The sequence below is a fragment of the Lottia gigantea genome, assembly GCF_000327385.1.
Source record: "Lottia gigantea unplaced genomic scaffold LOTGIsca_44, whole genome shotgun sequence".
NCBI lineage: Eukaryota > Metazoa > Mollusca > Gastropoda > Lottiidae > Lottia > Lottia gigantea.
In genome coordinates this window covers 1098326-1119688 of record NW_008709540.1, presented here as the reverse complement: position 1 = coordinate 1119688, position 21363 = coordinate 1098326, and the positions used below count along the sequence as shown (strand labels likewise).

Genomic DNA, 21363 nt, shown 5'->3' with positions numbered 1-21363 from the left:
TNAAGGGTGGGGTGGAAATTAGTCCATTATTTTTATACCAACAGTAATCAACAGTTAGCAGATCAGTTGGCTGAACAGGTCTCGAAAACACAGGCAGAGGGAGTGAAGTAAGTTGTCTATTCTTGTACTTTAAAGCATTTGTGAGGGTAGAAGAATTAAGTTTCATCAGATTGATTTTAAAAATCCTGTGACATCAAAGTTTTTCTTAATTGAAAGGAAATATTACAGCCAGCTGCCCCCAAAATATTATCTTTTCGGGCAGTGACCAAAAAAAACGTGGGCAGACAAGTAATGTTTTTGCAGACTTGCGCTTTCTGTGCTCATAGTTGTGCTTTGCCCGTCATCTCAAAACCCTTCTGTGCAAACTAGCCAGTCCCCCCCCCAAACAGACGTTAGGCCTATACGCCTAAGAATGTAATGTAGCTTTATCACCCCCTGGTAAAGCAAATATTTAAACCATTGAATCTTATCCAGACAAGATTGATCCTTACATTTTAAGGTAACATTTTTTGTTTTTTTTGTCTGTTTTAAGAATAAAGACCAGACCATTTATACGAGATGCCGTAGAAACCAGGCTGAGAATGATTTTACCGTATAAAGAAAAATGGCCGCAGGTGAGATAATAAAAATCCATACCAGCAAGACAATTCCTTCAATCAAAATCTCGTCTAAATTATGACAAATCAATTAAAGTTGTATAGTACTACTACAATGGTCAAACCAGATCAATGCATGCCTGATCAAACAAATCAGCCAAAATCAAAGAATTCTCTATAACAACCATAAAATCAGTAGAATTATATTTTGTGTGTTGCATAAAACCAACTGTATGATTGACAGATTTAGCCCCGCCTTTAACATGTGCTGATTAGTGTGCTTTATAAATCTAGTTTTGTTATTCCATCCAATTAGGAAATGTGTAATTTAATGATATGACTCCTTTGATTCCAATTTTAATGATTTTACTTGTCCTGGCAAACTACCATGCATTGCTCACTGTAATACATTGCCCATAATAGGTGCTGAAAACCAGGACATCGAACTGTATTCCATTCATTATGTTTAAATTTTGTATGAAATTATTCTATTTCTAGGCTATGGCTCTTCAGACCTTACCCCCTAATGCTGTGGAATCTTGGGAGAATTTATCAAAACTAATGGATGATATTTGGTTCTATGCTGGTGATAGATCCACAGATGTAAGTTGTCAATCATTTGTATTTCCTATAGGAGCATGGTGAGCATAGTGGCCTAGGTAATTGCAGTATCTATGCATGTTTAGGTATTGTGGCTTGGAGGCCTGTTTTACATATAACATACTTGTACAGACTTTAAGGCCTGTTGGGGAAGCACGTTGGTTTGCCTGAAATTTTGAAGGGTTGGGATGCCTATGCTTTTTCACAAAATTTCAACGAAGATTTCAATTAAAGAAATACAGTAATTAGATTGGACAATAAAACTAAAATTATAATCGATTTTACCAATCTCCAGATGTTCTTTCCTGACCTGTACACATGTATGATTTTAGTGATTGACCAATCAAATGACAGGAACACTTAAATAATGAAGTTTAGATTTTAGATTTTATGAAACTGAACCCAGAATAAAGAAATACAGTAATCTGATTGAATAATAAAACTAAATCTATAATCGATTTTAGTGATTGACCAATCAAATGACAGGAACACTTAAATAATGAAGTTTAGATTTTAGATTTTATGAAACTGAACCCAGAATAAAGAAATACAGTAATCTGACTGGATAATAAAACTAAATCTATAATCGATTTTAGTGATTGACCAATCAAATGACTGTAAATCTAAAATCATCTTAAGTTCTTTTGATATATATATATCTGGTATAATTGCTATATACATTGTTATTTCTATTGTTAGTTTAACTGGTATACTAAAAGAGCCAGTTTGGCCACTGTCTATAAAAGTACAGAGATATATATGATACAAGACAACTCAGATGATCAAATGCAGACCTGGCAGTTTTTAGACCGGAGACTGGACGATTTAACAGGGTTTAGTTCTCGCGCTAGAAATGTAAGTAAATGAACAGAAATTTCAAGGCATTAGGCGGTGGAAGCTGACACTGGGCCAACTCTCGGAAACACTGGCACAGGAATCAGAATTTTTCTTGCCTGTTTTTTAATTAAATGTATTTTAAACGCTGGAAACTCAGCAATTGCGAAGGGCCATATGTGATAAAGCATATTTTGCTATTACTGACGTCATCAAAGATTTAGTTATAGTGGAATTGCAGGAACCACATACATCTGATTGAAAATTGTAATGGTGAAAGTTGATGCTATCTGTCCCCCGAAACACATAAAAAGTTTAGAAACTTCTCTTACAATCCCTTTAAGGATACAATTCTCAGTACATTACTATGTTTTAGGTTCAGCAATTTGGTGCTGCCATGTCAGAAGGTATATGGGGAGCCTGTATTATGGTATGTATTTAACTGTTTCATTTTTAGAATTTACCCGATCTCCCCTTGTCAGTAATGCAGGTCAGACTGGCTGATAGAACTTCATTCATTTCATTTCAGTTTTGAAATTTAACACCTTCTTAAGTGGAAACCACGAATGAACCAAGATGGCTACTAGACCCATTTAATATCTTTTAAATTGTTTTCAAACTGATAGCTTGGGTTGTATTTTTATAAGATTCTGTCTGTTCTTTGAATTTCAGACTAGGAACATGCTGGGAATTAATTCTAGAAGACGGTGATCTAAGGGGAATAACTCTTGTAAGAACTGTGTAGCTGAAAGAAATGATAACAATGTGTTTCTACTCTCTTGTATAAATACATTATCTAGAACTTTATAACCATGTTTTCAGTCTGTTAGTCATAACGGTTCAAGTAGACACCAATTAATACAGCTTTAAACACCGGTTCAATTTTTATGAAAGCTAAGCTTAGTGCAACAAATTTAATCATATAAATCCAATGTACCAATGGTATTCAATCCATCAATGATCTAAACTGGTCCGTCGTTCCTTATAAGGCTTCGCACCGAAGGAACATTTTCGAACTATTGTCATTTGGTATACTATAAAAACGTCATTGGAGTTCCTAGTTGTCTAAAGAGACTATGCCTTGCCAAATCTTGCTATCAGGTGTCTTAGTTTATCAAGGATTCTGAAAGTTGTAATAGAAAGAAAACAGATTAAAAAGCCCTGATGTAATACATGTGATTATAGTTGGTTAATAGTCAGGACCAAGTTTGTTCAAGCTAGTGCTACACATGCATCAAATATCAAATGTATTTAAAATAACTAATGCATTTTGAAATTATTTTGAATTTATGTAAAAATTATTGACCAGTTTTTGTTATTTTCTACATAACTCAGTTCTGAGTGAAGTTTTATGTTGTAAACATGAATGATTATATCATTATATTAAAACTATATCTAGTTTTTCAATTTCCAAGCCACTTCGATTTCAAGGGACAGGTTTGCCATGTGTTTGACCAATCATACTTAAGTCTCAGAAACAGAAATTTTTTAGCTAAGCTAATCAGTCACCTATCTCTTTAAGCCAAAAAGTGAAACAGCAATGGACATATCCCACAAACCAAAGAACTATTTTGAGAAAGAGCCTAGCTTATAATCCTTGAAGCTATATCAAATTTTAAATTTGTACCCCATGACATAGAGTCAAATCAACATCCGTTAACATGCTTTAAGTGTCTTTATAACTGGCTGACCCTGCATAATAAAGGTCAAAACTATCATTTCGGTACAACATTCAGACATGACTGGCTGACAAAAGAGAACCACAATCCTGATGTTGGCTATAGGTGACTGTATAACTGACTGACCCTGCATAATAAAGGTCAAAACTATCATTTCGGTACAACATTCAGACATGACTGGCTGACAAAAAAGAACCATATTCCTGATGTTGGCTATAGGTGGCTGTATAACTGACTGACCCTGCATAATAAAGGTCAAAACTATCATTTCGGTACAACATTCAGACATGACTGGCTGACAAAAGAGAACCACAATCCTGATGTTGGCTATAGGTGACTGTATAACTGACTGACCCTGCATAATAAAGGTCAAAACTATGAATAAGAGTTTGTTATGATTATGGTATGAATATTTATAGCTATTACTGTCAATTAGCATATTTTATAGTCTGTTAGCCCAGTGGGTGAATTACAGGTCATTGTGGCCCTAGCTGGATATTTGAGGAGAAAGGGAAAGAGGGGGTGGGGGGGCTGAATGACTGGTTACTGTGGCCTTAGCGAGATTTTTGAGGGGAAAGGGAAAGATAGTGGACCACAGCCATATACGCCCACCACGGCATGCGGATGGTAAAAACGAAACATCAAAATTGGCTGAAAACTAAGAGAGTAATAGCATATTCAAGATTTTGGGGCAAGGGCAATAACTCTGCTTCTAACGGTCGAAAATAGCTCAAATTAAATCTTCGTTTCATGTATATGTATGCACATGCCGAATTTCATTTCATTCCTTCAAACACTCTAGTTTTTAGAGTGTTTACGAGCAATTGATGTTGATAGAAGCACTTGCTGTATAGAGGTTAAAGGGTAATAACTGCTCAAGACTGACGTAAGAGGCCTAAATCTTGAAAAAGCCTTAAATTTAATCAGAATTAAACTAAACTTTCTCAAACCTTTCGATTCAGGTCCAATAACATCCATTTTAAGTTTCATCAAAATCGGTTGAAAACTAAGAGAGTAATAGCATATTCAAGATTTTGGGGCAAGGACAATAACTCTGCTTCCAACAGTCGAAAATAGCTCAAATTCGAACTTGATCTTCGTTTTATGAATATGTATACACATACCGAATTTCATTTGATTCCATCAAAATATCTAGTTTTTAGAGCGTTTACAAGCAAATGTTGACGGACAAACGGATCGGGGTGCCGACAATATAGAGAGATGAAAAAGAGAAGTAGTTTTTAAAAAACTTTAATGGCTTTCAAAGTCTGGAGTCATTCACACAGTTGTCTACAGCTAAAAACCATTGGATATTGGGGAGATAATTTTATCAACTGCCAACCTGACAAATATTTAAGTCTTGTTCAAAAAACCTGCGGTCAAATTTTAAAAAAAATGTACATTACTTTGAATAATATTTTTTCAGCAAAAACAGCAATTTTGATTAGTTTATAAAAGTAAATTAAAATCGATTTATATGACCTGTCCAAAATGTTACGAAGCCAGGAATTATAATTCAACCTTTGACTGACAGTTAGCAATAGCTCTGCCCACTTCTCAACCATGAAAAATTTACCTAAAATGAACCTATACTTGTCCTTCCCAATATGAGTCAATATCATGATATGAGCTCAGTATCATAAAACAGTGTGGTGTCATCGTGTCCAAACCACGCCCCCATTTATCATGTTTCCTCCAATAAGACCATGTCAAAACGCATATTCAGGATACGATGTATGGGTGTATTAAAACAGACACCTAAATACAGTGCTATATTAACAGGTTGGCTAGTTGATTAAATTATCTGACCAATTTAACATCAAATTCAATATATACACACAAATATATATATTATATACAATTAGAAATAATGGCAGTGGGAAGGCTTCAAATAAGGCCAAAAAACATGCTCTGATTTGAAAAAAACACAAGTTGAGTTCACTTTCAGTAACATGCTTTGATAAAAATTCACTAGGTTTCTGATGAATTCACTCCTCATCTTGTGAAACATCTTCAGTTAGTTTATCCAAAATGATTTCTCTCCCGTAAATTTCCTGAAGTGTTGGATTTATTTTTTTTTGACTGCTGGTTTCTTTGGGAGCAAAATAGCATGCCTCTTTTCCGCAGTAACATAGTTTCTTGTCAGATTACTATTTTCCTTAAATCTTTATTTCATCTAATTAAAGGGATTGTAAAAAGGTTTTCTGAACTTCTTATGTGTAGATAGGACACTCATAGCACTACTCAATTTTCCGCCATCTGGTTCAGGCAATTTTACTAAAACTAAGGGTTTTATGAATATCTGTGTCCCTGATACACAGAGAAAATTTAGGAAACATATTTACAATCCCTTTATAGGATTTTTTAAGGATATTGTCCTAAATCATTCATATTTGACTCCAGGAGAGAGAAACTAATTTGATAAATAAAACAATGTTAAATAAACAAAGACCCCCAAAACAGAACAGATCTGTACAGAAAACAATCTTAAAATGTGCCTCTTTGGATCACAAAATATAAAACAGACTAAAAGATGAGGAAAGCCTCACAATAAATATTCGTAAGGTATAGGGTATCAGTAATGCCAAAAGAACTTTAAAAAGTTGATAACCCTCAAGTGCCCCATCTACAGCTGAAAATCGATGCAGCAATAAAGATAATGATTTTCAAACAAAATTGTACAGTAAGCTGTAATGGTAAATATAACCTTAGAAGACTCTCTTAAAGGGATTGTAAATGGTTTTTAAAAACTTTTTAAGTGTACAGGGGACATTGTTAGCATTGATTTGCACGATTTCAATTTCAAATCAGACGTTTGTGGTTCATTTCATTTTATGACTTGTCTATCGCGAAGAGCCTTATATATTAAAGCAGATTTTGTGATAGTGACATCATCAAACGCTTACCTTTATGGAATAGCAGGAACCACAGATGTCTGATTGAAAAATGGAATGGTGGAAATACATGCTATCAGTGTCCCAGATACACATACAAAGTTTAGACAACATCTTTACAATCTCTTTAAGAGCAAATTAAATTACTGAAACACTATCAACTGCTTATTAACTCTTATTGTTATAAGCTGAATCATAATTCAAATACTTAAATCTGCAAACAAATAAGTAAACGATACTTAAACCAATTTTTTTTTAATTTTCAAGAGAATTTGAATTTCCAAGAACATAAATTATGTTATAGAGTTGATGATCTATTTATCTTACTCAAGAATATTTGGGACGGACCAACAATAGTTACAAACATTGTAAGTTGAATAAGGAAGGATCTCTTGAAATATGCCATTTTTTTTCAAATTTAAATTAAATCATCATTCATCATTTCATACACTGTAAGTTAATCAATTCCAAACTCTATTGAGTCTATTCCAGCCTCTTACATATAATTTGGAAAGATGTAGACTAGCTAGATTCAGAAAGGTTAGCAGAACTATTTTAAGATGTTTTACAGTACTTTTGGTACTAAAGTCATCATGAAATTCCATCCAATAGTTTTTAAAAGCTAGAGCATCAATATCAAAATGGCAAAAACAAATCCAGCAAACTTCAGACTTGTCAATCTAAATATCAGAGGTTTTAGAAGTAGAAGATGAAGAAAATTATATGCCCAACAAGTAAAAAAACTCATTAATGCCACCAAATAAATAGTCCAAATATTGCAGAAATAATTGTTGCCAGTACTGTGGCTATGGATTTAACTGCAAGGTCGAGTTGGAATTACTAGTTCTTGAAATGGTACCACAAATAATTCCTTTATTACAGTTGAACGTCATTAATGGCAGCAAATTTGCACTGGATCTTCCACAAAGACTGCAATTGGGTCAGTCAAGCTTTCATTAATTTGACTTGGTATTCTACCAGAAATAACCTGACTCTGTATTTGATTGCATTGTTTGGTCATATGTGAGTTGAAATAAAACTCCAATTCGATATACTGAATATCTTAATGTTGGCTTCCATGAACTTAATCCTGTTTGCTTAGATTGTCACACAGTCAGATAAGACTGGCATTGAACTGATTAACTAGACATGTCAGAACTCTGTCAGACATGATGGGCAAAAACAGTCAGATCAACAACAGATCCCGATTGCCAAACACCACATTTGAAATATTGAACGGCTTAATATATCAATAATACTGATTTTCTTCAATCCATCCCTTTAAACTAGTAGGCAGTGGTAAATGTTGAATATGATCGTATCGCGTATACTGCCTGATCACAAAACGACATAAATATTTTAAAGAACGCACTTGTGTGAACCGAGAAACTGGTTTTGTCAATCTAACGGGGAATGAAGGAGCACCAGGGGAGCGTGAACGTGAATAACAGAATATTCCAGTTTGTGAGTCATTCATTGAATGTTCTATCAGATCTATGATGGAGGGGTACCCCTCTGTGTCAGGCTGTGCATAAAAACTAAACAAACCATTACAATGTTCGATTCTGGTATGAAGTGTCTGACCTTCTGACCGAAAACTTAAACTCAATAAATAACGTTCGTCTGAACTGTCCCGCACTAAGAAAGCACCATCAGTTTGATTATAAAGCTTGTCTTCGGCCTCGTGCCGGGTTATAGGACCCCAGTACCAGCCGAATTTTGAAAGTCTGAAAAGTTCTTGAGTTAAACTCCAAGGCTCTTGCGGTTCGACACAAGGATAGTCTAGACGTATAAAGCCATGTTTATCTGCCGTTATTTCAATATTATCATAAATATCAGTCCGATTTGAGACTTCATTTGAGATAAACGCACTGTCGCGAGCAATTCTAATTTGAGCACCATTTTCACAAACGCTGACAATGCGTCCCTCTATAATGTTACTAGTATTACTACGTTTATTTGAGACATCGGGGTGAAATTTTGAGATATCCTTTCCCCTACAACTTGATTTCTCCTTCTTTGGATCTTGTTCCACATTGTCTGTATTGGAATGCATCTCACTAATTTTAGAAGACGACATGTATTGTAAGTTTGTATTAAGGCCATCACCAGTTGGACATGATTGCACAGATTTGTCACAAAACACAAATAAATGTTTACTCCGTGGACGCGATTTCTTTGTTTCCACTGATATTGTCAATGAATTAGCCTGATTTTGATGCTGGGGAGAAGGCGTTGGACACTCTTCTATGTGGTTGGGCATGCTTGGTTCCACATCTTCACTCTTCCTATGCACTGATTGGGTAAATTTACGTCTGAGATTTTTCAATAAACCCATCTTTTCTTTCTTTCTTTTATTCGGATCCTCATTCACCACCGAGATATCGTCTGCATTACTCAGTTGAGAAAAACGAACGGGTGAGTCATTCTGCTCGGATGCCTCACTGCTCTCTTCACCCACTTCCGAATTTGATAATGTTTTTGGCGATGTTTCACGATGTCTCCTGTCTGATGAAAGCCGTAAGCCTTTAAGGCTTATCTTTTTCATCATTTTGAAAAATGCAAAACAACGATATTTCTCATCTCAAAGATGCTGCGATCAATTAATTAACACAAAACAAAAATAATCTCTCCAGCTTCTCAAAGCTGATAACCTTTAATGCGCATGCGCTCTCTGACATTTCCGTATATTTGGAAACGAGAAGTTGCATTGTTTCAATTTCAATTGGTCAAAATTTAAAGATCATTTCCTTTAAAGATACTCGTAGAAAATAGAAGTTGTATATATAGATTTCTGTCGTTATGAATCGAAATTCTAAGTGTTTAAAAGAACCTAAAGAATAATTTTAATCTTCGTTCCATTTTATGCAATTTTCTGCAGTCCTACAAAATGGCGCTGTCCATGGATTCGGACGAAGAAGATTCGTTTATAGTTATTGGCAAACAAGTCGAGCAACTTGAAGATGGTACTTTGACATGACCTTTCTTCTTGTTCACAAAGTTAATTGTAACATTTTGCTGCAGTTTAAGAGAACTTTATGGTCCTGTTCCCCCTTATTTTCTTAATAAATCCATGCGCAATTCAGAAACGTCCAATGTTTACTTTTACCCCCCGTCTCGTCCTTTTTCTTGATCGGCTTCTGTGCCCTTTGATATCTCCTACCAGTGATAAGCTAAGGTGTTAATCTAATTCTGTTGATGTTGACTCAATCAGAGTAAACAAGATTAACTGATTAGTGATAGCAGATTAAGTGATTGGTAGTAGAAATTTAATCATAGCTCTCAGAATCAAATTTGAATAGTCCTGTAATTTTCTGGGGGTGGTCCAGAATTAACAAAGTACTTGTCAAGCAAAGATATTTGTGCTCAACCTGGTCTAAATCATAAACACGAAAATTCAATTTTTGTAGAATTACAATAACAAAATATGTTCTCTTATCAAAATAGTTCGCAATGCATCAATCACAGAGCAAAATTCTGATTCAGTACAGTAGATACACTGGCTGAAATAGTTGTCACAGGACCACAGAGCATGATCAACATGCTTCAGGTTTTGATTTCATACTTCTAGCATTGAAATAGGTCAGACTTGACTCATAACTGCGTAGACAATCTAAAAAAAAAAAAAACTAGATGATTGTTATGTTTGTGGTTTGAATCAGATCCAGTACAGATATATTACCAACTTTATCTTAAATTTATCTATGTTCTTGTGCTTTTAGATGAAGCAAGAAAGAAGCGTGTATCAGTCAAAGACCTGCCAGTTACAGATGATAAAGGTCGTCAGAGATTCCATGGAGCATTCACTGGTGGTTTCTCAGCTGGTTATTTTAACTCTGTTGGTACTAAGGAAGGTAATGGCTCATAAACTTAAACATCAACTTTTCAAATTTGAATTGGATTATATCTGAAGAATATAAATGTCTGAGTTAAAGGTATTTCAGGATATGAATCATGTTCATTTTCTTCTACTGTTTAGAGCATTGGATTTTAACCTGGCTCATAGAGGTTTCCTGAACTTTTAATGTGTATCAGAGACACTGATAGCATAGATTTGCACCATTCCAATGTCAGCTGGGGTTTGTGCTATTCCACAGAGTGTTTTATGACAACACTATTGCAAAGAGAATCTCTTCATCCCTTTAAAAGCGTTTTTGAAATGTGTTAAGCTGCAATGGTTCTGATAACCAACTGTTATTTTCATATCCAATTTCTAGTCCATAATTCACTAAATGAGGGCTACTTTAAGAATTTTATTTATTGATGAATTTAACTATATCCCTGATGTTTATGAATAATAGAAAATTTAATATCTGTTTCAGGATGGGCACCATCAACGTTTGTCTCTTCACGGAAATCTAAAACAGAACATGTCAGTCAATCAGTGGAAGATTTTATGGATGATGAGGTCAGTACTAAACACTTTATTACAAAACAGTCTGAACAGTCTTTGAACAGTTCCTCAAAGACCGAAAGTTTGACTTACCTGAAGGTCTGGACTTTGATACGTCACTTCGGTACACTTTACACTGTAAAAAAATCAATCACATAAATGCATTTACTGAGAGAAATACAAACGTAATTTTTTAGTTTTACTTATTTGAAGGCCCAGGCTTTGTTTTGTCACTTTTGTACACTGTGTTCTGTACTAGAATTATTCACATGAACACAACATTTTGAACAGTCACTCACTGAGAGAAATGCCAACCTAACTTGATAAATACATCACTGTTCACGTTGTTAAAAAACAGAATTGTTATAAAATAAAAGTGCATGTTTTGTTTAACTGAAATTTTTTGATTTTATTTATTTTGAGTAGTAGAATGTTGTAAGCTTATATAATTTCAAAATTTGGTGTTAAGAGTGAAGAAGTTCCTAAAAACTTCTATGTAAAGCACTGGCCAAGGTCACAAATAAAGAGATAAATGTTCAATACAAGGTGAAGTTAGCCTAGTTAGTATTAAGTTCAAAAAACACCCACGAGTAATCTACAATAAACAAAAGTCTATAATATGAAAGTTTTCTTGTTACCAGTTCTAAAAGAAGAGAGTATGAATAGGTTCTGAAAAGATAAACATCTATATATAAGGATTAGAATATATTATACTTAATGAGCTAGAAAATAGAGAGGGGGGTCAAGTATTATTGTAAATTTGGTGTTTTTCAGGATTTTAGTGAACATGGGATAGCGCCACGTAAAATAACCACAGCTGATTCTTTCACATCAGAAGAACGACAACGTAAACGGAAAACTTTTGCTTCCTCCATTACTGGTGATTCTATACAGGAAGGGGACACAACTCTTATGGACCTTATCATACCAGAAACGTAAGAATTTTAGAAATTTGAAATTAAAATAGGTTAAAGGCGTACTACATTTTCTTGAAGGTACTCAATTTAGAAAAGAATCCAATCAAATTGTTACAAACTGGGCCTGGCAGCAATTTGAAAATACAAGATCAAGGGGAATAACCCTTGAGAGCTATAAGAGTTTTAATGTTTCGGAACAATAACATTGATCTTTTTTTTTTATTAAAAAAATTTGTATTCATTTAAACAGGCTACCAATTGGAATAAAATTATTGAGAAAAATGGGGTGGAAGGAAGGACAAGGTGTTGGACCAAGGTTGTCTAGAAAAATGAAGAAAAAGAAGAAAGCATGTAACTAAACATTTATATATCTTAAAGGGATTGTTAGAGGTTATTATGCGCATAAGGGAATTGACAGCTTTTTGTGCACATTTCTAATATTCAGTCAGATGCCTGTTGGTTTTTCGATTCTACTAAGACTAAGTGTTCTATGTGATCAAATTATCACGCAGGCTCCTAGATATTATTAGCAGCTTTAATGATAGCGACATCATAAACAGTTAACCACTTCTATGTTTACAGGAACCGAGAAATCTGACTGGAAGCTAGAAAAACTTTTTTCAAACGTTATCAATTCCTAGCTTTTCAACCCTAAATTCACTGAACCGTAATGTTAATGTGCTTCTGAAACAGATTCCCTTAACCCTATTCATCCTTGGATACATTGTTATTTTACAGTAGAGAAACAGTATGGTTGTGCAATGAAACCAGATTCCAGCTCAGACGAAGTATGTTACATAAACCAAAATAATACATTGGCTCAATATTTTTTTCTCCATTGTCATCTAACAAGTTTTCTACATCAGTCCCATTCTAATGACATTGACAATATGGCAGCCTCTTTTTGCTTGGAGAATTCAAAATCTGAAGGATATTTCTTAAGACATTATGCATTCTAAGGTCAAATCTTTTCTGTTTTCAATTGTATCTGGGAGCCAGGATAGCTCTGCAAGTAAGATGCTTTCCAACCTGACATAGGAGACAATTTTTCAAGACAGTTGTGTCAATTATTTACATCAATGAGGCTGATATAAAAATACTAAGCATTTAAAGGAAAATAAGAGAAGCTTTGTGTACTAGAGTCTGTGCATGTTTAAGATCCTGCAACAATTTTGAAATCAAAAGAGTAGGCTAATGCTGCTTTCCTGGCCAATTTCACTCATTGAACACTGCGTGACACTATCAGTCTTCATTAGCCCGAACTGGAGCAGAAAAGTAGGAGATAATACTCCATTTCATTTCATTTTATGTCTGTTTTTCTGAATAATTTATTTATTTGATACTTGGAAAATTTTTTTTAGAGTAACAGTGATAATGAAGAATATTTAAAAAATATAACGTTTGCTCCAAAGGATATGAATCCAGTTTCGTTTGTGGCGAAGGATAACATTCATGGTATTGGATATCGAGGACTGAACCCCTCAGCAGCCCTTCCATCTGCCCATATCAACCTGTTTGAAGCTCCACCTATCAAATCTAAACCTGGTAAAAGGGGAATTAGAGGCAAGGTAAGATCCACTCTGAAGATCACTTGGACTTGTTTTTGTAATCTGATTGTTTCATTTGTGTGTTCTGTGAATTCTGACATCTGAATATTCCAACATTGTGACATTTTTTTTAGTTCCAATTGTCAGTTTATTAATGTTTGTTTGTTATTCTATTCTATACAGGGATTTGGTGTTGGTGCCTTGGAAGATGATGATGATGATATTTATGCTGTAGATCATCTCTCTAATTATGATATGACCATGGATTTTGAAGATGATAATCAGTATAGTGGATGGACTGCTCCTAAAGGACCTAAAGCAGGTATGTTAAAGGGTCTTTCTAAAAATCAGAAAAAAGATATTAGATAGTCAAAGATGTATTCTTTCAGGCCATCCAATCTGAAATTTGACATGTAACTAAGTGTTTGATGACGACAGTAATCACAAAATATACTTATATCACATAAGGCCTTTGCGATTAGTGACGTCATCCAATGTTTAGTTTCAGTGGAATTGCAGGAACCACAGACGTTTGATTGAAAATTGGAATGGTGTAAATTGATAATATCAGTGTCCCCAAAACACACAAATTTAAAAAACCTCTTTACAATCTCTTTAAATTCTTTTTTCAGGTCAAGGGAAAGTCCATGTTGGTTATGTAGGTAAATTATTAGAGGGATTTACTCTATCCACAAAGACATTGAAACCAAATAAAGTCTTTCCACCACCTACCTTACCTCGACATTTTAAACCAGTCCATAGATTTAAAGGTCCAGTTGTTGAAGAGTCTATTGCTAATGCTGGAAGGGATGCTGGGAAGAAGGAAGACAAACAGAAGAGTCTTACTGCCACTGATAGAGCTTTACAACTTGGAGAATCTCCCATTATAGGTTCGATTGAATACACTCAAATTAAATTTAGATTACCATTTTGAATTTTTTTTTTTCTTTTTTTTTAGTCTGCATTCTAATCTAACAAGTTTTCCTCCAAATCAGTGTTCTAATGACATAATTTTTAACCAATAAAAGTGTGTCATTTAGGACCTGTTTCATAATAACAATGACAAATTTTGGAATTAGCTCAGCTCATTAATTGAAATCAGTAAAACAAATTTTACACCTTTACAAATTTTAGGTTCTGTATTTGATCTCCTCTCAAAAGAGGATAAGGAAAAAATGGATGACGCAAAATCTGGAAAATTGAAAATAGAGTTAACACCCATGGATATTTCAATAAATCCCATGTTACTGATTCCCAACGTTGAAGACATTCCCCTACCCCCTTCTCCTGATAAAGCACCGCCATCAAAATCTTCATCATCAACCACAACTCCACCAACAAAGACTTCATCACGATGGGATATGAAAGAAAGAAAAACATCTTCTAATCCATCATCAGTAACCAGTCCAGAAATCAATGTGATAAAATCACCAGAAAATGTATTCAAAACCCCGTTCGAGATGAAGGCATCTTCAAATAAACCAATGTTCATGGGAAATTTATCATTTAAACCATTCGTTAAGTTTCCTGAGAAACAGGCTCGATATGAAAAATACTTGTCATTGGTTCAACAGGGTAGAAAAGGTAAGGATATAGAAGCTTTTTTTCAGAAAATGCAAAAATGTCATAAAGTATGTTACTGAACATTTGTTTTTTGGTTTTTATAGTAGTTGATAACTGATGTTTGATGTAATCTTTAATTGAGATTTAGAAGTAGATAGAACATTAGATAAATAAGAACACTATTATAGATATACTGCTCCTTTCTTTAATTATTATTTTATACTTGAAAAAGATTCCTGTATGTGAATTGAAACGTTGCAGAAATTAAATAAAGGAGTAATATATCTATAATAGTGTTTTTATTTATTTAATTAACTGGTGTTTGGTCAACTGTTAGCCCAAATTGCTATAGACAAAACCAAAGCACCTTTATGATTTGTATAAAGCGTGTTTGTGATTTTGAAATTTGGATTGGATTGTCGTACCTTGTTCTCTGTTTTCCAGACCCATATTTAGAAGTTGTTGGAGGGAGTATGACAGAATGGGAGCGAGAACGAGAGAGGGAGGAGTTTGTAAAAGCCGGTAAATTCTATAAGCCATTGTCAGGAATGATGGCATCCCGTTTCACGTCTGCTAAATATGGTGATGACACAGAAACAGTTGATGTTCCTATAGATGATGGGGTAAGAAAGAAATCCTTTTTACAAGAAAAATGTTGATTTACAATGATTCTGTTGATCTTTTGCCAAACTTCTTTGCATTGATCTCTCCTAGATCTCTCCATACTCATTTACATCTGAGTAACCTGGAATTATGGGGGAATTTATTTGAGGTCACCTGGAATCTATTCCTATATGTTATACTGATTAAAGATAAGACAACTCTTCATAATGACCAAATCAGGAATTCTTTATAAAAGCTCCTTGCATTACGTGTTGCCACAGAGCAGCTCCACCTATTGTATTGTATTTTGCTCCTTCTATCAGTTGGCTCAGTCTCTTTCAGCTTCCGGCTACTCATACCCATACATATATATTACATGTCAACAGTACTACCTATATAGTTTGCAGGCTGATAACTCTTTATTATCCTTTCAGTAATTCTCCTTGCATTATGTTTGCCACAGCAGCAGCTCCACCTATTGTATTGTATTTTGTAGGCTGATAAATCTGATAAAGCCAAGGCAGTAGAAATGAAGATGTTTGGTCAGCTGACACGAGAGACGTTTGAATGGCATCCTGATAAAGTTTTATGTAAAAGATTTAATGTTCCTGATCCTTACCCAGGGTATGTCTGATAATCTTACTTAGTGTTTGATGATGTCACATAAGGCCGTTCGCAATTGGTGACGACATCAACACTTTTTTAGTGGAATTGCAGGAACCAATGACGTCTGATCGAAAATGGGAATGGTGCAGTGCAATTAATGCTATCAGTGTCCCTGATATACATAAAAGATTCAGAAAATCCTTTTTACATTCTTTTTACAAATAAATTTCCTATATTTCAGGTCATCTATATCCGGTCTACCGTCTGTTAAAAGAGATAAATATTCTGTGTATAATTTTCTCAGTTTTCCTGTCTCTGATTTTACTCCTGGGCAGACCTCCACCACCACTCCTGATCCACTGGAATCACAACCATTAGCTATTGAAGACAAACCAGGTATAGTAATCAAATGTCTTAGTTATGAATAGTTCCCAGACTGGGGGTACAAATAGGGGGCAGACTTACTTAATGGGAGTGAAACTGTCGAAGTTGAGATTCAGAATGCGGAAGAAAAGAAAATTTTTGAAAAATATAACTAATTTGTCATATGTTCGGAACTCATGACCTCTTTCATTATTCGTAATTTGGAATGAATGAATCAAGATAGATAGAAACCAGTCCTCATACTTATTTTATTTATTCTGATAATTATTGAATGAATGATATTATTCAGCAGACACTATGAAAAAGGCAGCAACTTCAAAAGTAGCATTTCATATGAAAAAGAAGCCGTCCATTTTTAACGTTTTATTCGAAGACGAGAAACCTAAAACTAGTCATTATAAAGGCAGTAATAAGCAGGAGGTCTCGTCTGATAAGGTAGATTTGGAGAAGGCGTCTGAAAAAGAACAGAATTCAGTAAAATCACAAGATGTGGATCATCATTCAACAGCAGAAATGGAAATATCTGGGAATAAAAATGTGGTAAGTGAAATGTAGGATGGATAAGTTCCCCTCGTTCTATTTCAAGTTCGATAAAACAATTTGGAACAGAGATCAGAATGTGTTTCATGTGCACTGAAAAAGTAGTATCAAGATTTGAAAATGGTGGAGGTAAGATTGTGAATGTGGCTTATCTGGTACCACACCGTTTTTTGCCAGAATTGAAACAGAAGAAGCCTATTCAGAACAGACCAATTGAGCACAATCTAAAATTGTAAACCCACTGAGGAACAGAAGGGTCCAAACTCTGTAATTTATATTCAGTGGAGAAATAAGGTGGATGTGTGTAAGGCTTGTTTTTGATTCTGACGAGAACATTAAACAATCCCATTTTGGTAACAGGTCCTAACCTGTACAAAATACCTTTGTCAGAATATTTTGGATTACTACACCCACACACTCCTCTCAGACTTGTGGTTGTTCAACAACTCTGTTGAATGTCAGGATGTAAAACACCATTTTATTTTGCTGTTTAGGTGACAGAAAAGAAAGAAGAGAAACCATTTGATTTATTTCGAGCTGTGTTTAAAAATTCTGATTCTGAAATCAGCAGTAGCTCCAGTTCAGAAGAAGGTATGTTTAACATATTTTTAGTGATAATAGACTTTATTCAGACATTGGCCAAATTGAATCAAGATATAACTTATAACGCAAACAGACAAAAAGGTAACTTCTTGTCACTGCAGTGAAATAGCCACCTTGACGCCTTTATCACCTCGACACTTAGACTATTCATCCATATGACTTCGCTATCTTTTCATTATTTGAGTCGAGCAGGGCTGTTTATTTGGCTCTATTTTCCAGACATGACTTGTAGTGCAGCTTAAATGTTCAAAATTCTGAGATTCACCACAAGCTCTATATTTTGTTCAGATTGTTTTAGGCACTTCAAAGTCTTAAAAGATTCCAAATATAACACATAATTTTGTCATGATTTTATTTTTTGTTGTTTAAAGATGAGCAAGGAGAAACAGTGTCAACGAAAACATCTAGTGAAACACTACCAAAAAATATAAAAGCTCCAAGTTACAGGTTACCAGGTGATGGAACAATAATTCAGTCAGTGGAGGAGAGGTTGTCTCCCTTTGTCGCTGTTGACGACAAGACAGATTCAAATATGGAAGTTGACAACCACATATCAAAATCGTTGCCCAGTGACAATGTGAAGGACAACAAATCATTGTGTGATTCAGGCATTAAAAATTCCGAGCCTCGTAGCAACGACAACAAAGAGACACAGAAATTGGAATTTTCAAAGCCTTCCAGCAAAGACAGCGAAGAAAGAAATAAATTCAAGTTTTCCAAACCGTCAACTTCAAAATCTTCATCACGGTCAAAACATCATTCAAGATCAGATTCCAGAAATAGGTCAAGGTCAAGTTCTAGACATAAGTCAAGGTCAAGTTCAAGACATAAGTCAAGGTCGTCGTCAAGGTCAACTGATAGCGAAGAGGAAGTAGAATATTATGGTCCAGTTCCGCCACAACCCAGTCCTTTAGGTGAGCAGTTTTACATTTTATCTTGAGCAAAGAAGAGAAATTATCCCAATATGAAATATTGAAAGACTGAAATTATAGAATACCACTTTTCATTATGAAATACCTATTAACTTATAATTGATATACTTCCTCATGTGAAAAGTTCATTAGCAGCTGCTACCAATGTTTTGCCAGTGATGTTTTGATTTCGGGTTTCGTTTGTGGTTCTGATTGTTAGTACTTGGTATATTTATTACTAACAGTTAAGAGAACACTTTATTAGTCTGTATTGACAGAGAAAATTAGAGAGTTTCCCTAGTTGGACACTGCATGGCAATTTCCTCTTCCATTAAAGAAATGCTACCTCTTAAAATGGACATAAAATTCTCAAACTTGGTCAACAAGAGTATATATTCATCAGTTGGACATACCAGGTTCCAAAACTTAAGAATAGAATCCCTTTGTAACACGATATATCCATTAAAATTGCTTAGTTTGATGAATTATAATTTAGCTTTATTGATTTATTGGATTAAAGAAGGGATTCTGTCGCATAGTCCACTGATGAACAAAGACTCATTTTGGCCAAGTTTAAAAATTTCTTTTAATTTTTGTCATCCTAAGAGGTAGTATACCTTTAATTTTGTTTGTGATGATTTTTGCAGGATCAAAGGAAGACATGAAGAAAGCATTGAAGGAACATAAAGACAGTTTTAAACCTAAACACAAGAAAAAAAGTAAACGGAAGGAAAAATATGAAAAATCAGAGAAAAATAAAAAACAATCAAAAGATAAATATACAGATAAACACAAACATAGATCGAAGGACAAGAAGGTGGGTTTTATTTTGAGAACAAAGAATATCTGACTGTTTCTTGTCTTCTATTGCTGAAAGTTTCTATCATTCCAAGTTGAATATGTTTTAAATAACTTAACTATAACCCAAGTTATACAGGAGAACATGATGTCTGAAATGTGCTATTGAGAGTTAAAAATGAGTTGTACCAACTGTTATAAGCAAACATTTAAACAACTGTTTTTATTCAAATATTATCAAAATAATTATCTGAATATTTTGTTTTGGCCTCCAGTGATAATCATCAATGGATGATAATATTACATGTGCATTTCATGTGGGTGTATAGTAAAAATATTTCCATTCATTTCAGTCTAAACATAAAAAACATAAAGATAAGAAATCGAAGAAGAAGAAGAAGAAGAATGATAGAGAGAAGAATGATAGAGAGAAGAATGATAGAGAGAAGAATGATAGAGAGAAGAGTGATGACAGTAATGAAAGTAGCGAAGATACTGACGTCCATTTAGACGATAAAAAACTTGATGAGCAGATTTTATCAAGGTACATTCTAGTTACTCTTTTGATACGCCTACATCATAATGTGGTCGTATATTGTAGTCGCCCCTGTCCGTCGTCCGTCCATCTTGTACAAATAAGCTTTTTGGTACGATTTGACACAGATTGGCGACCGCCTTTGATTTTTATTTATCATAGAAGTGGGCGTATCTTGTTAAACAACCACATGTTTTATTTCTAAAAGTTGTTACTTGAAATTCAGTTGTATTTTTGACAATTATATTAATATTTTTTGTGTATCAATAAAATTGATATCATCATACGGATCATTTCAATCTTCAATCAGATGTCTTTAGCTCCTGTGTCCCTTTAACAGTTTAAGATCACCTGGTACACAGGAAATTGAGTATCTTATGACATAGCAATTGTAAAGGGTATTATTAGCAGCTTTTGGGATAGTGAGGTCATACATGGTCAAGTATTTCTATAATTACAGGAGCCACAGACATCTGATTTAAAATTGGAATGATATAATTAACCATAAAATGGTCTTGATACCCAAGGAAATATTGGGAAATTTCTTTACAACCCATTTAAGTTATTATTTACTATTTCTTTTTTAGATTACGTGATTTACCACAACAAAAGAAGAAATGAGATAATGTAATGTATAGACTGAATCAAGTGCCTTCTTATTAGACTTTATTTAAATACAAGAATAAATTGATGCTATGAAATAGAGTTTTACACCCAGTCTAGTTTTCTGCCTGTGGTAGGGATTGTAAAGAGATTTTCTGAATTTTTCGTATATGCAATTCCACTAAAACTGTTTGATGATGTCACTAATTGCTTAATATTATGCTTTATCACATAAAGTGACATCATCAAACACTTGGTGGAATGGCATCAGTGTCCCTGGCTGTAATTCAACTTGGCGGAAGACTGCTTATGAATGTTTACTACAGATTGAAATGGGATGGACATGCTGAATATTTTAATAATAATTCTATTATATACTGTTCACTAACTGCATTCATTATAATTTAAGTGTAACATTAAAATAAGATGATAATTGTAGTCTTTATGGTGTACACAAATAAATTTTGACACGTTTTTACTAAGTCTAGGGCAATAACTCAAAAACCGATCATCGAAAAATCGTCTAATTGACCTTGACCAAGACCTTATCAACTGTAGGCTCTATTGTGTTCACAAGTAAATTGTGGACAGACTGTTGGTAATATATGACCACATTATAATGGGGACGTTTAAAAACTTGTTCCACATTCATACAATCAAAGGAAAGCATTATTAAGTTAGATCAGCCTTTCTTGTCTTGTAATATTGGTGGATATATTTAACCCCAGTAAATTTAACACTTTTGTCCAACAAACAT

At 34.2% G+C, this 21363-nt stretch overlaps 4 protein-coding genes across 4 annotated transcripts; 3 read left to right on the top strand and 1 right to left on the bottom strand.

The window, feature by feature from the left end:
* Positions 1 to 3: 3 nt before the first annotated feature.
* On the top strand, positions 4 to 2063 carry LOTGIDRAFT_123544 (hypothetical protein; the record flags this gene model as incomplete). Its single annotated transcript, XM_009060757.1, has 4 exons — positions 4 to 107; positions 533 to 614; positions 1095 to 1199; positions 1896 to 2063. Coding segments are annotated over 4 exons (459 nt in total), but the record flags the coding sequence as incomplete, so codon positions are not given.
* Positions 2064 to 7619: 5556 nt separating this feature from the next.
* LOTGIDRAFT_192055 (hypothetical protein) lies at positions 7620 to 8372 on the bottom strand. The gene has a single exon (XM_009060756.1). The coding sequence runs from the start codon at positions 8078 to 8080 to the stop codon at positions 7853 to 7855; it is 228 nt and encodes a 75-aa protein (XP_009059004.1). The 5' UTR covers positions 8081 to 8372; the 3' UTR covers positions 7620 to 7852.
* A 1116-nt stretch (positions 8373 to 9488) lies between these two features.
* Positions 9489 to 13652, top strand: LOTGIDRAFT_218024 (hypothetical protein; the record flags this gene model as incomplete). The annotated part of the gene is made up of 8 exons (XM_009060755.1): positions 9489 to 9569; positions 10326 to 10457; positions 10926 to 11011; positions 11771 to 11931; positions 12164 to 12264; positions 12652 to 12701; positions 13275 to 13481; positions 13644 to 13652. Coding segments are annotated over exons 1-8 (822 nt in total), but the record flags the coding sequence as incomplete, so codon positions are not given.
* A 48-nt stretch (positions 13653 to 13700) lies between these two features.
* LOTGIDRAFT_233831 (hypothetical protein) lies at positions 13701 to 20700 on the top strand. The gene is made up of 12 exons (XM_009060754.1): positions 13701 to 13778; positions 14089 to 14350; positions 14595 to 15044; positions 15468 to 15646; positions 16123 to 16250; positions 16474 to 16628; positions 16906 to 17156; positions 17651 to 17747; positions 18131 to 18673; positions 19318 to 19487; positions 19822 to 20012; positions 20591 to 20700. The coding sequence occupies exons 1-12, from the start codon at positions 13716 to 13718 to the stop codon at positions 20622 to 20624; spliced, it is 2523 nt and encodes an 840-aa protein (XP_009059002.1). The 5' UTR covers positions 13701 to 13715; the 3' UTR covers positions 20625 to 20700.
* Positions 20701 to 21363: the final 663 nt, after the last annotated feature.

Coding starts and splice junctions, on each gene's coding strand:
- LOTGIDRAFT_192055 (XM_009060756.1), bottom strand. CDS start 8,080: ATGAATGACTCACAAACTGGAATATTCTGTTATTCACGTTCACGCTCC.
- LOTGIDRAFT_233831 (XM_009060754.1), top strand. CDS start 13,716: ATGACCATGGATTTTGAAGATGATAATCAGTATAGTGGATGGACTGCT. Junction 13,779..14,088: donor CTGCTCCTAAAGGACCTAAA/GCAGGTATGTTA, acceptor TAAATTCTTTTT/TCAGGTCAAGGGAAAGTCCA. Junction 14,351..14,594: donor TGGAGAATCTCCCATTATAG/GTTCGATTGAAT, acceptor TACAAATTTTAG/GTTCTGTATTTGATCTCCTC.